General features: G+C 39.4%; 1 protein-coding gene across 3 annotated transcripts in view; it reads right to left on the bottom strand.

The window, feature by feature from the left end:
• The window catches only part of NR6A1 (nuclear receptor subfamily 6 group A member 1), a 226530-nt gene that overhangs the window by 56449 nt on the left and 157277 nt on the right, over positions 1-12804 (bottom strand). The window contains exon 1 of one of the 3 annotated variants that reach the window (XM_027556242.1): positions 11241-11651. The exons of the other annotated variants lie outside the window; for them this stretch is intronic. Coding sequence (XP_027412043.1) covers positions 11241-11256 — 16 coding nt within the window. The 5' untranslated portion in view covers positions 11257-11651. Of the gene's footprint in view, positions 1-11240; positions 11652-12804 lie in introns of those variants that run through there. 3 annotated transcript variants of the gene reach the window in all.

The following is a 12804-nucleotide window of genomic DNA, read 5'->3' on the forward strand; positions in this document are numbered from 1 at the left end:
CCTCTACACATACCACTATAAAAATCCATCTGAGGCCACAGATGTAGTTTCACAAAGGACATTTCTAAAAAATGACATCAGTTGAATGAAAACAAGTGAGCAATTTACAAGATTGGTATTAACTGAATGTTTGGGAATTATCCTTCTAGGTCACTGAACAAAAGATGGGAAGAGGCCTGGAAACGAAATGGTTCACAAATTACAATTAACTGAATGCCACAGAAAATAATTTAGGGAAAATATTACCCCATCACTCAACAGGTAGGGGTAAGAACATAACATTTTAGACCAAAGTCCCTATTTCCAACCTGTGTCTTATATGTAGCAATTTTTGAGCTAGGAATCAAGTTTCCATTTGCAATGAAAACAGTTTTCATGTTCATGCAAATTTAGGTTTTCCATTTGGAGGAAAAAAGCCTAGAAGAGCTAGGTTTGTCCTATTTGTATTGTTAACGGGACTCTTCGTTTTTAAGGATTCCTTGTTTATTTAGGAAAAAAGAGACTGAGTCTGAGGCGTCTTCTCTGAGGGGGGGAAAACATATATAGATAGATATTTCATTAATAGATAACTCTGATCCACACATTATACTCTAAACAAATAAGTAATTTTAAAATTGGAAGTATAAAGTAGACACTGATTCACTATTCAATAATCATTTCTTCTTGCTTCAAATAATCTCTTGATATTTATTCACTAAATAAATATTTGAGAACTCTGTGCCTCTGGAACTGTGAATTCCAAAAAGATGGCCTTGTTTTAGAAAAGCAGAAGCTGCTACTGCTCATCTGTGTGATAGTGGTGGTGATGAGGGCTGGATATGAAGTGAAGCAGAGGTGTTATACCACATGGATTCATAAGGGTTGAGAGTAGTTACTACGGCTCCTGATGCTTAAATATGGCTCCCTGTAATAAAATATATTGATCTTGGGCACTTTCACTGAAGGGGCCCAGGTTCAATTCCTGGTTGGGAAACGAAGATCCTACCAGCTATGTGGTACAGCCAAAAAAAAAAAAAAAAAAACCAACAACAAAGTAAACACAACCACCCCCCAAACCAAAAACAGACAAGCAAACAAAAAACACCATTCTCATCTTAATCAAGCTGTGGACACTGCCCGATCTGAACCAGCCTGCTGCTGCAGCTGCTAAGTCGCTTCAGTTGTGTCCGACTCTGTGCGACCCCATAGATGGCAGCCCACCAGGCTGCTCCCTCCCTATTTCTACGAAGAGTTTTGAGCCTTCAGAGTTTAATATTCCTAGTTTGCAAAACTGACTTACACAGTACATGATTTCTACTGCCCTTACCACACTGCTCATCTGCCTTCTCCTTTGGACATGTTCCTGCCTGTCAGGGTCACAGGAAAATATGATGCTCACAACAACCTAGTGTGGCTTGATGAGTACAAAACACAAGGGGCCTTAACCAAGGCTTCTCCCTCTGTAGTATCTGCCAAGTTGTAACAAAGTTAAGTATGGTTATAGCACACTCTCCCTAAATTTCAGAAGCAGTCATGTCCAGGCCTCCAGTTCTGGGGTGGACCCGTGCCCTTTTCTAGCAAAGTACATTAATCTCTTCAACATATTTGCAAGAGGAACACTGAAGGGAATGTGAAGAGGGTTCTCTTCTGCACATCAAGTGCAGGGATATCCAGTCACAGACCAAGGCTCTCTCTAGGGTTTCTCTGGCATCTCAAATCAAGCAGTGCTTCTGTATATGTGGACCTGGTATCACCCGGCACCCTGTTTGGTTGTTTTGTACTCTCGTGCGTTTGCTTACACTGCTCCTTCTGCCTGGGAGTCCCCTTTCCCAGTTCACCAGCCTGACAAACGCTGACCAAGCTGTCATAATGCCTTTCTGGTTGAAGCCTAACCTGGTAGTCCAAATAGAAATGAGCACTCTTGGACTTCCCTGATGGTTCAGTCATTAAGACTCAGCACTTGCACTGCAAGGAGCATGGGTTCTGTCCCTGGTGGGCAAAGTTCTGTGTGCTGCACGGTGTGGCCAAAAAGGAGGGGGAAAAAAAAGAGCACTCTTTCCTCTGTACCTTCCAGGATTGCTATTATCGTGCCTCACTTTGTTGCACTTGGGACTCCCTGGTAGCTCATCTGGTAAAGAAGCGGCCTGCAATGCAGGAGACTCCAGTTATTCCTGGGTCAGAAAGACCCGGTGGAGAAGGGATAGGCTACCCACTCCAGTATCCTTGGGCTTCCCTTGTGGCTCAGCTGGTAAAGAATCCGCCTACAATGTGGGAGACCTGGGTTCAATACCTGGGTTGGGAAGATCCCTTGGTGAAGGGAATGGCTACCCACTCCAGTATTCTGGCCTGGAGAATTCCATGCACTGTATGGTCCGTGGGGTCACAAAGAGTAGGACATGACTGAGCGACTTTCACTTCCACTTTTTTTGCATTTACCTATCTCGCTCTGCTAGACTGTAAGCTCTACGGAGCAGGAAGAGAATCTTCATTTTTCTGTATCCTTATATACATAGCTCAATAACTAAACATAAGGAAACCACTAGTGAATGTCAGCTGAATGAATGCCACAGTTTCTCTACTTGCAAATTCAAGTGCACAGTTTGTAAGAACTCTAGTTGAATAACTGGTGAGCCATCCCAAAAACCTTATGCCAATGCTCAAAGCTCAGTACTTAGCTACCAAGGTTGCTGCCCAGTTCTAAGGTCCTGGTGAAAGAGAGACAAATGAGCATGCTTTAAGTAAAACCACATGTGCCACACTGCCTTACCAAAAGGCTACTTTCACCAGAATTCTGACCAGATTTACCATGCAGGGCCAGAACACAGACATGTTGCATTATGAGATTCACACTCTAACTGCCAAAAAGTCTTTTGTAACTACTTTCAAAACACTGTTCAAAAAAAGTGCTAGAGTCTCTCTGTACTCATTATTAAGACCATAAATTATGAAACTTAAATAATGTACATAAGCATTCTTTCACAATTACACTCACATGATTTTACTAATGTAGCCATCAGAACCACAGGGTTCTGCTTCCCTAAGGCCCTGGATCAGTACTTTCATAAAACTAACACTCCTTCTCCACCACTCCCCAAGACTCCCTAGACATTCATCATTCTCTTTCTTTGGTAAGACTACTGGTTGGTGGAAAAAAAGAATTAAGAAACTAAGTTCAAATATTTTTCAGCATATGACATATGATGATCTTTCCCTACTAAAACATATTCTATGATTGGTAGTTTTTCTTTGGTATCAGATTTGTAACCCTTATGGCAAGTGTTTTAGTGTATATGACTCAAAGGTGTGTGAGGACAAGAGCAGAGGTGCTGAGGGAGAATTAATTTACACACATTCAAAAGCAACCTAGAATCCTAATGGAACAGTGTGATGGTCAGTTTCTTAAAGTACCATTTAAATATGTGATATGGTTAAAACAATTGCATGGACTATACCTAAAGACAAGGAAAGAAATTAACTGTAGCACACCATCACCAAACCCTTCTCCTGCCCCATCAATACAAGATATGAGGGTGGTAGATTTTCTTGTTGTCGGCAATCAACAACTATCTCGTGGCACACTTGAAAACCATGAACGAGTTTTTCACACACTCGTGAGTGTGTGCATGTATACATATTCTTATAATAGTAACAACAGCCAAGACTTCATGACCAGCAGCTACGGGGTGCCAAGACTTTCATTTACACATTTCTCATTTGCACAGACTCAAGTATATGTATTTAGGGATTAAACAGCCACTGGGATGGTATTTCTTTCTTTATTTTTAAAGGTCTAAAACATGCATTTGCTGTAGAGCAGTTAGTTAATAAACTTATTTTTTACCGTCTGAGCCACCAGGGAAATCCTTAATTAAATATATCTGACATTTAATAAGTTATCCATAACTTATCAGCTCCTTTGAAAAGCAAAGCTAGGTTGCTACAGTCATCACATCCACTTGCTGAAATTTCATGGAAGTAAAAAGTTTTGCTCAATGAACAGAATGCTAACAGAGAAACAGAGAAAAAAGATTCAGTCTCTCTCCACATTTTTACCAACTGCATTCCAGGACTCAAGTTTTATTAAAAAAATAGAAAAGTATTTCAATATTCTACTTTTCACATGTGTAACAGCAAAAATGCTTCGAGAAATGTCTTAACTAGTCAAAAAACTAAAGAATATAAGGCCCCAAAGTGCAAACAAAACTTACTGCCAGTTTTGAATAATATTTTGGCAGCCAAATGTTCTTCCTCTCCCAGCAACTGCCCTCAAAACCTGTTTTTTCCCTTAAATGTTAAATATTTTATACAAGCTTAAAGGTTGCTTTCCATTTATGTGCGTATATGTGTGCCAACTCACTTCAGTTGTGTCAAACTCTTTGAGACCCTATGGACTATAGCCTGCAAGGCTCCTCCGTTCATGGGACTCTCCAGGCAAGAGTATTAGAGTGGGTTGCCATGCCCGCCTCCAAGGGCTCTTCCCATCCCAGGGACCGAACCTGTGTCTTTTATGTCTCCTGCGTTGGCAGGCAGGTTCTTTACCACTAACACCCCCTGGGAAGCCCTATTACAAAATATAGGTTGTATTCCCACTGCTCTGTATTAATACATCCTGAGCCTACCTTATACCCAAAAGTTTGTACCCCCACACACACTGGAGATGGGAATACCAGACCACCTGACCTGCCTCTTGAGAAACCTGTATGCAGGTCAGGAAGCAACAGTTAGAACTGGACATGGAAAAACAGACTGGTTCCAAATAGGAAAAGGAGTACGTCAAGGCTGTATATTGTCACCATGCTTATTTAACTTCTATGCAGAGTACATCATGAGAAACGCTGGGCTGGAGGAAGCACAAGCTGGAATCAAAATTGTCAGGAGAAATATCAATAACCTCAGATATGCAGATGACACCACCCTTATGGCAGAAAGTGAAGAAGAACTAAAGAGCCTCTTGATGAAAGTGAAAGAGGAGAGTGAAAAAGTTGGCTTAAAGCTCAACATTCAGAAAACGAAGATCATGGCAGCCGGTCCCATCACTTCATGGCAAATAGACGGGGAAACAGTGGAAACAGTGGCTGACTTTATTTTTCTGGGCTCCAAAATCACTGCAGATGGTGACTGCAGCCATGAAATTAAAAGATGCTTACTCCTTGGAAGGAAAGTTACAACCAACCTAGACAGCATATTAAAAAGCAGAGACATTACTTTATCAACAAAGGTCCATCTAGTCAAGGCTATGGTTTTTCCAGTAGTCATGTACAGATGTGAGAGTTAGACTATAAAGAAAGCTGAGTGCCGAAGAATTGATGCTTTTGAACTGTGGTGTTGGAGAAGACTCTTGAGAGTCCCTTGGATTGCAAGGAGATCCAACGAGTCCATTCTAAAGGAGATCAGTCCTGGGTGTTCATTGGAAGGACTGATGTTGAAACTGAAACTCCAATACTTTGGCCACCTGATGTGAAGAACTGACTCATTTGAAAGACCCTGATGCTGGGAAAGATTGGGGCCAGGAGGAGAAGGGGGCAACAGAGGATGAGATGGTTGGATGGCATCACCAACTCAATGGACATGGGTTTTGGTGGACTCCGGGAGTTGGTGATAGACAGGGAGGCCTGGCGTGCTGTGATTCATGGGGTTGCAAAGAGTCGGACATGACTGAGTGACTGAACTGAACTGAACACACTGGTAACCACTAATTTGTTATCCGTAACTGTGAGTCTGCTTCTTCTTGTATTTTTTAGATAAGTGATATCATATAGTATTTCTTAGTCTGACTTATCTCACTTAGCATAATGCCCTCAAGTCCAATCATGTTGCTGCAAATGGCAAAATTTCGTTCCCTTTTATGGCTGAGTAGTATTCCATTGTGTTTATCAAAAACTCTAAGTGAGGAATTTTCCTGGTAGTCCAGTGGTTAAGAGTCTACACTTCCACTGCAGGGGGCAAGCGCTCAATTCCTGGTCAAAGAACTAAGATCCCACATGCTGTGTGGCCAAAAAATATATAAATAAATAAAAATTAAAACTCTGATAATGTTAATATCTGTTAAATAACATTAAAATTATTTCTCCCTCTTTGTAGCTGAAAAGGGGGAGCTGCAATTCAGGTAAGGAATTATGTCTGATTCACCTGTGTTCCCAGGGCTCAATGAATGTTGGCTACATAAATTATAATTTTAAATACAGAGATAAGAAAATGAATCACTGTTACATCCTCTCAAGTACAAGGCAGAGAGACTGAAGACTCCAAAGTTAAACAGGACAATGATATGCATGTTAATAATATTCCCAACGGTATTACCTCACCAAGTATGGCCATGGCAATCATCTTGGCAACTATTTATCTCCTAAAATACATGAAAGAAAATAAGACTAACATGATTATCCTTCCTTTCCTAATAATGACTTAATCTGTTTGCTCACTCAGAAGCCATCCCTTCTTCCCAACAAAACAACTGTTTAAAAAAAAAAACACCTCTCTTAGGGGAAAAAGCTTCAAATTCTGCAGGGGGGCCCTTACTAATCATTTTTATTAGCTCAGTAATTGGATATGAGCACAGCAGCTGGATGCAGGAGAAAACTCAGTAGCTTGTCTCACTGGTTGTACAGAATTTTCCAATTTCCAAAGGTTCCTCCCCTGATTGCTCCCTACTGAATGGAGGCACTCCCTGAGGACTTTTCTGACTAGAATATAAACAGCACCAGCCATAGCCTCACCCAAGAATCCTCTCCTTTCTAATCTCCCTAAATTCACTACTATTTAAAACTCATTTCAATGTCAAGGCATGTTAAGCATGTGTTGGGCACTGTGACAGAGGTTCTCTTATTCAATTCCTGTAACAACCCTGTGGAGATTGGTATTACCATCCACTGTTGTACATATGAGGAAATGGAGGCTCACAGAGGTCAAGTGACTTGGCCAAGTGACAGAGCAGGCTGCTGAGGTTCTTAACCCAACACTGGGAAGTCTGTAGCAAACCAATGGACGCAGTCAAGTTTTTATGAGCCATCTGGGCAGCACAGGACAAGCCCTTACCATTCAGGCCAAGGGATCTGCTCAGAGGCCATGGAAGCAACAGCAGGTTTTTTGTTCTTTAGTTTTTTGTTTTTGTTTTGGTTTGGTTTCAACGGCTAAAAATCTTATACGAATTCTGATTGGCCCCAACGACAATTCACCAAGGCCCACCAGTCAGTTGACTCCTGACCTTCCATGCTTCTCATCCTAATTAATGCAAGGTCCTTGGATCACAGTGTGAGCATCAAGACCCTGTTAGAGTTAGCAATGACCTTTACATCTATCAGGCTTTTCAAAATATGTAAAACAGCTGTGCATTGAGAACGCCCCCCCCAAACCCTCAACCTTGAAATATGAGTAGATGCATTTTTCCTAATTATGGTGTTTTTAACCAAGTCTTTGAGACATGACTTTTAATGTAACTAAAAAATATCTGAGAAACAGCTTGTTTTTCAAATGCCTAAGCAAACCACTGAGGCATGCAAAAAGAAGATTCTTATAAATGGACTAATTTTCTTGGCTTAGAGAGACTCAGTAGCAGAGGACACAAAAAGAATGATCTGAAAAAATTTGGGGGGAAGGGAGAATGTTTGGCTTTCATACTTGTGCCTCAAGATATCCTTTTGTTCTCCCACCTCATTGTATTAAGGATGCTAAATCAAACATGATTGCAGTGATGTTTGTGTGTGAAAATGACAAAAGCGATGGCCTAAAATCCCAACCTCATCTTGAACCCTGAAGACTTTTATGGCTTTTCCTTCACTAGGCCCTCCCCCTAAAGCACATTAAAGACCACATTGTTCAAAGGGTCATGGTAGGTTTCATACCCCATTTTAATACAAAGTAAATGTAACTGAACTTCCAGATTTTGTTAGTAATATTTGTATTTCTCTGTAAAATACCCATTAAAAGAATTGATCCCTTCTGCGATTCAGAATTACAATGCATCAGAAAGGCAAAAACAATGTTTTTGTGATGATTAAAATTTTCTTTTCATATATCATTTCCCCCAGAAAAGGTGTACAGGTTAGAGATGTGTTAAAAACACCCGAATGATCTTTTGAAGTGTTGATATATTCTCTCAAGCCTCAAAACTGTCCAGGAGAATATGTCAGGTCTCAATTAAAGAAGCATAAAATAAATTAAACTTGGGGCTCTTTTCAATACAGGTCTTCTCTCTCCCCTTACTGCATTTGTGTATCTGCAAGTCACATTATGGACCCCCAGTTAGCTTATGTATTTATTCCTGGGAGATTTTTAACTGGAAGAAGGACATTAGAAGTTCTTTATGATTCCATTTTCCACAGTCGTTACCATCAGTTGTCAACAATAATTTGGGAGTTTAGCAGAAGAGAAGCAGCAAAGACTCCATTACCCTTTCCAACTGCCATAAAGAATTTGCATCATAAAAATACCTACTGAATTACTGTCTTGGTCCTCTGAAAAAGGATACAGTAAAACAGGAATGTTACAGTTGGGCCTGAAAAATGGGAATTCGAAAAATGAAAATGTGGGCTGAAGTAAAAGAACAAACTTGGTAGTGCTTTTAAAATCATAACTTCATTGGCAGAATTTGCTCACTTTCCCAAGTATTTCAGGTATTTCTGTTTAACATCCATATAATGTGCATTAGGATGTAGCATATCACAACTTCAGTGTATTTTAAAATAAGACCTATGATTTTAGTAGATTTCGTGCCTACAAATCTGGTTTAAATGATCTCAAAATAACACTTAAGAGCATCTGTTTAGCTCAATTGAAGTTTCAAGAGCCAATACCAGCTGTTGGGGAGGGGAGCAGGATTCCACACATGTGTTATTCAAATCCTAGCCAAATTTTTTTTTAAATTCTTTTAATGATGTCTCCAATATCAAGAAGGTAAAACAAACGTTAGAATAAAAAAGAAAAAAAGAGAGAGAAAAAAAGACTACTTACTCAAAGCTTTGATGCACGTGACTAAGACCAAAATGATCACCCTCTCCAATTCAATACAGTATTAGCATACGGACAAAAGGCATTTAAAAATCAATTTGGAGTTATTTCTAGTGGGGGTTGCCTGATCCCAGCAAGTTGAGGAATGAGAATATTCCCAACATTAAAAGGGCACTCAAGTACTTTTCCTCTTTTAAACAGCAATCTTATTTTCACAGGGAATTCATTCAGTGGCATTGTTTTGGTTTTAGGTGTCTGTCTTGCCAGGCAGGGGCCGTGCAAAAGGGCTACATCTATCTTGAAGTGTGCACAATGGCCTCTCTGCGGCTTGCTCTCTGTTATTGATCCTTACAGATGCTCCAAGGCCCTTCCCCCACCCACCTTTCTCCAAATCCCAACCCCCCATTCTGAAAGATAGCTTAAGAAATAAGACTTCCTGCCTAGCGACTGGCAGGGCTGAAAGACCAGATTGTATGACTCCACAGATCAGGCCTGCCACAGTGAAAGCTTGAATAGAGTTAACCCTCTGTGAACTAAAACAAAACATTTGTATGCCCAGCTGTGACAAAGGTTAATTTAAATGGACAAGGGCCCAATATCTAAAACCAGGCAATGCTTTTTTTACAGTAGCATTTTCACTGATTTCTTTTTGCTTTTTAAGCTTTCAAAGACCTCCTTCAGTAGGGTTAATTCATTATACCTTATTAGAATTTTGTATGGATGATTCAGGTGACATTTTAAAAATTCACTTGTTTTATAAAAGTTCTTGTTTTAGTACCATAGTTATTTTCTGCCAATGAACAGCTAAGAAAAATTGAAGTTTCAATATTTAATTAAGAACTGAGGGAGAACTTTCTGTTCAAACATTTTTTCTCTTTCAGAATGGGTGGACTACATACTGCTAACAGATTCAAACTGGTAGAAAAATATCCAAATCCTTCAGACCTATTCCCTCCAAACTCATATAACTATTGCTCTGGTATCTCTACTTACCCCTAAGCTACTCCAAGGATTGAAAGCAAATCTTCGTAAACTACTCCCTTCTGGAAAAGCTAGTATATCCAGATTAGTTTAACAAAGAATTTCTGTGCCTACTGGGGGAAAGAGAGGAAGTTGTTCAAGATAAAAAATATCAGATCATGCATGTAATTGATAATTTCTGTAAACTTTATTGTTTCCTCCAACTTATAATAAAAACCAATGAAGCAATGCTGGTAAAGTGTTGGGGGAGAATTTATAAGGGAGCATGACAATAAAGTATTACTATAAAGAAGAATTTTGCTGTGAGATAAGTTCCCATTTCTCCAGAGTGGGCATCCTCAGAGTAAGAATTAAACTGCAAAGCTGCCTATGGCAGATGTTAGGCATGCTGCAAGGGGGTGGGAAGCTTTGCTAAGAAAGCATTTCATAGATGAATGTCATTCCTAGAAATATACCAGTGCCTCAAAGAATCTGAAACTCTTTTGGCTATAACTCAGTAATGCATATGAGAAACCAAACTTTTGGTAAAGTCTTAGGCTCTGTATAAACACAGCGAACAAATACAGCAAATCTTTAATACTAAGATTCATTTTCTAGCTGTTTCTTTAGCTGTCTATGTCTTTTCTGGCTCAAATAATAAAGTTTTGGCACACTGGGGTTTCTCACACAAGAGCCTATTCCAAACATACAAATTCAACACTACTTGCTATTAATGAGAGACAGCAAGAGGGATTGAGAGACAGAGAGCGAGAATATATCCATTTTAAAATCAGTCCACTTAAAAAGAAATTAGCAATGGCTTAGTCTTATACCGTAAAGTATCTAAGTTCCCCCAAAGGAAATGAGGTTGCCTTATCAAGGCCTCAAGACCCCAATACTATCTATAATTAACAGTACTAAATAAGGCTTTGGCAGATGGTGAACTGGATTAGGGAATTTAAAATATAAACAAAGTCTGTCAAGAAGTAAACAGAACAATTTTTTTAAATGTAAACTTTACCTAAGAACTGTGATGTAAAATGAAGTTAAGATTTTTTTCAAGTTACTTAATTTCAATCCATTTTTTCTTTCCTTTCTTCTGCTCATTAAAAAAAAAAAAACATCAATCACAATAACCAATTTAGTACAGTTCTCTCTTGTTTTTCTCTTATTTCAAAACATTTACAGTCAGTTGCTATTTACATAAAACTTGTTGGCTGAATTCTGCCAAGACACACACAAAAAAGAACTGGACTGCCTCTCTGTTCCCTCAAGGCTACTATCTGCTCTAAACCTTCAAAGAAAATTTCTAAACCTTAGATTTGAGCTCAGACGGAAACAGTCCGCTCCCTTACCTTCCCATGTCTCCATTTCATGCTTCTCGGAGTCTGTTGGGAAGTTCTATTGCAGCCATGAAGAAAAGGAGATTACAAGACAAGTCCAGCCTGATGACCACTCTTCCGACACTTGGCCAATTTCTCTCTCTTAGCCCGAACTACAACAGTCATCCTCACAGGTCAGTTTACAAGCCAGTCATGTGATTAGAAAGTTCAGGCGCTAAGGTCACAACGTGTACGGAGTTCGTTTATTACCAAAGGTTATCTAAGTGGAACTGATAGACTTATTTTCTTTAGTTAACAATACTGCCTACCATGTCTCTGAAAACTATTATGGAAACATTTAGTAGGAAATACTCCTCCCGTCTTTTTTAAAGCTGAGATTCTTAACTTAAAAGGCAGTACTCTAGAAGGACTTTGTTTTCATTTAAGAGAGTTCCAGTATGTAGGGTTTTTTTGTTTTTTTTTTAATTTTATTTTATTTTTAAACTTTACATAATTGTATTAGTTTTGCCAAATATCAAAATGAATCCGCCACATAGGGGTTTTTTAATCCTTTCTTTTAAGAGCTATTTTATGTTATATTCTTTTGTAATTTGAATTAAAAGTTTAGAGTTAGAACCTTTGGGAGAAGAAAAAGAAAAACAAAGACTCCGTGTTACGCATGTGTTGGGAGGGGTAGGAGTGGCATCCCCTGCTTTTTGTCATTATAATAAACAATGACATGGCAAATTCTTCTGAGAAAATTAAAATGTGAAGCTCTGAGTTATTTGCAGGGTTCACTTTAACTCCGGCCCTTAACTTTCATGCTGTGGCTATACACACTAGTTTGAAATAATGTGGAGAGAGGGAACTAGGTCTGCAAAATCCTTTTGGAAAGTAAAGGTTAGAAATTTCATCCCCCATTCCTAGTCAAGAGTGTAAATCTTGAAAGTAAGCTTCTTGCTTCATTCCTGTAAAACTCCTAAGACATTAAGCAATCATTATGCTATGCCTCCTTGATTTGTGAACCATACCAGTAACACATGGCAGAGCACATCATACCAGGTGTGTGGATACTTGCTCAAACACTGCCACAGATCTGCAGAGGCTGGCAAATCAGAGCCATATGCTAATGACACATGATGTCAAACATTCAGCTATCCATTCAGATATCAGAACACAACATCAGGGCAAGTTCCACTGAGAAGGTGGGATGATCAAAGAGAGACCAGTTGCCAGGGATAAATGCTTTTTTTTTTTTTAATTTTATTTTATTTTTAAACTTACAATATTGTATTAGTTTTGCCAAATATCGAAATGAATCCACCAGAGGTATACCCGCGTTCCCCATCCTGAACCCTCCTCCCTCCTCCCTCCCCTCCCCTCCCTCTGGGTCGTCCCAGTGCACCAACCCCAAGCATCCAGTACCATGCATCGAACCTGGACTGGCGACTCGTTTCATACATGATATTATACATGTTTCAATGCTATTCTCCCAAATCTCCCCACCCTCAAATGCTTTTTAACTTTGCAGTGTTTCATCCTATAATCTCCCAGCCTTGGAAATAACTTAAAGGCTAGGCACAGTTTATAGCAGTAT

This window comes from Bos indicus x Bos taurus, chromosome 11, assembly GCF_003369695.1.
Source record: "Bos indicus x Bos taurus breed Angus x Brahman F1 hybrid chromosome 11, Bos_hybrid_MaternalHap_v2.0, whole genome shotgun sequence".
Taxonomy (NCBI): Eukaryota; Metazoa; Chordata; class Mammalia; order Artiodactyla; family Bovidae; genus Bos; species Bos indicus x Bos taurus.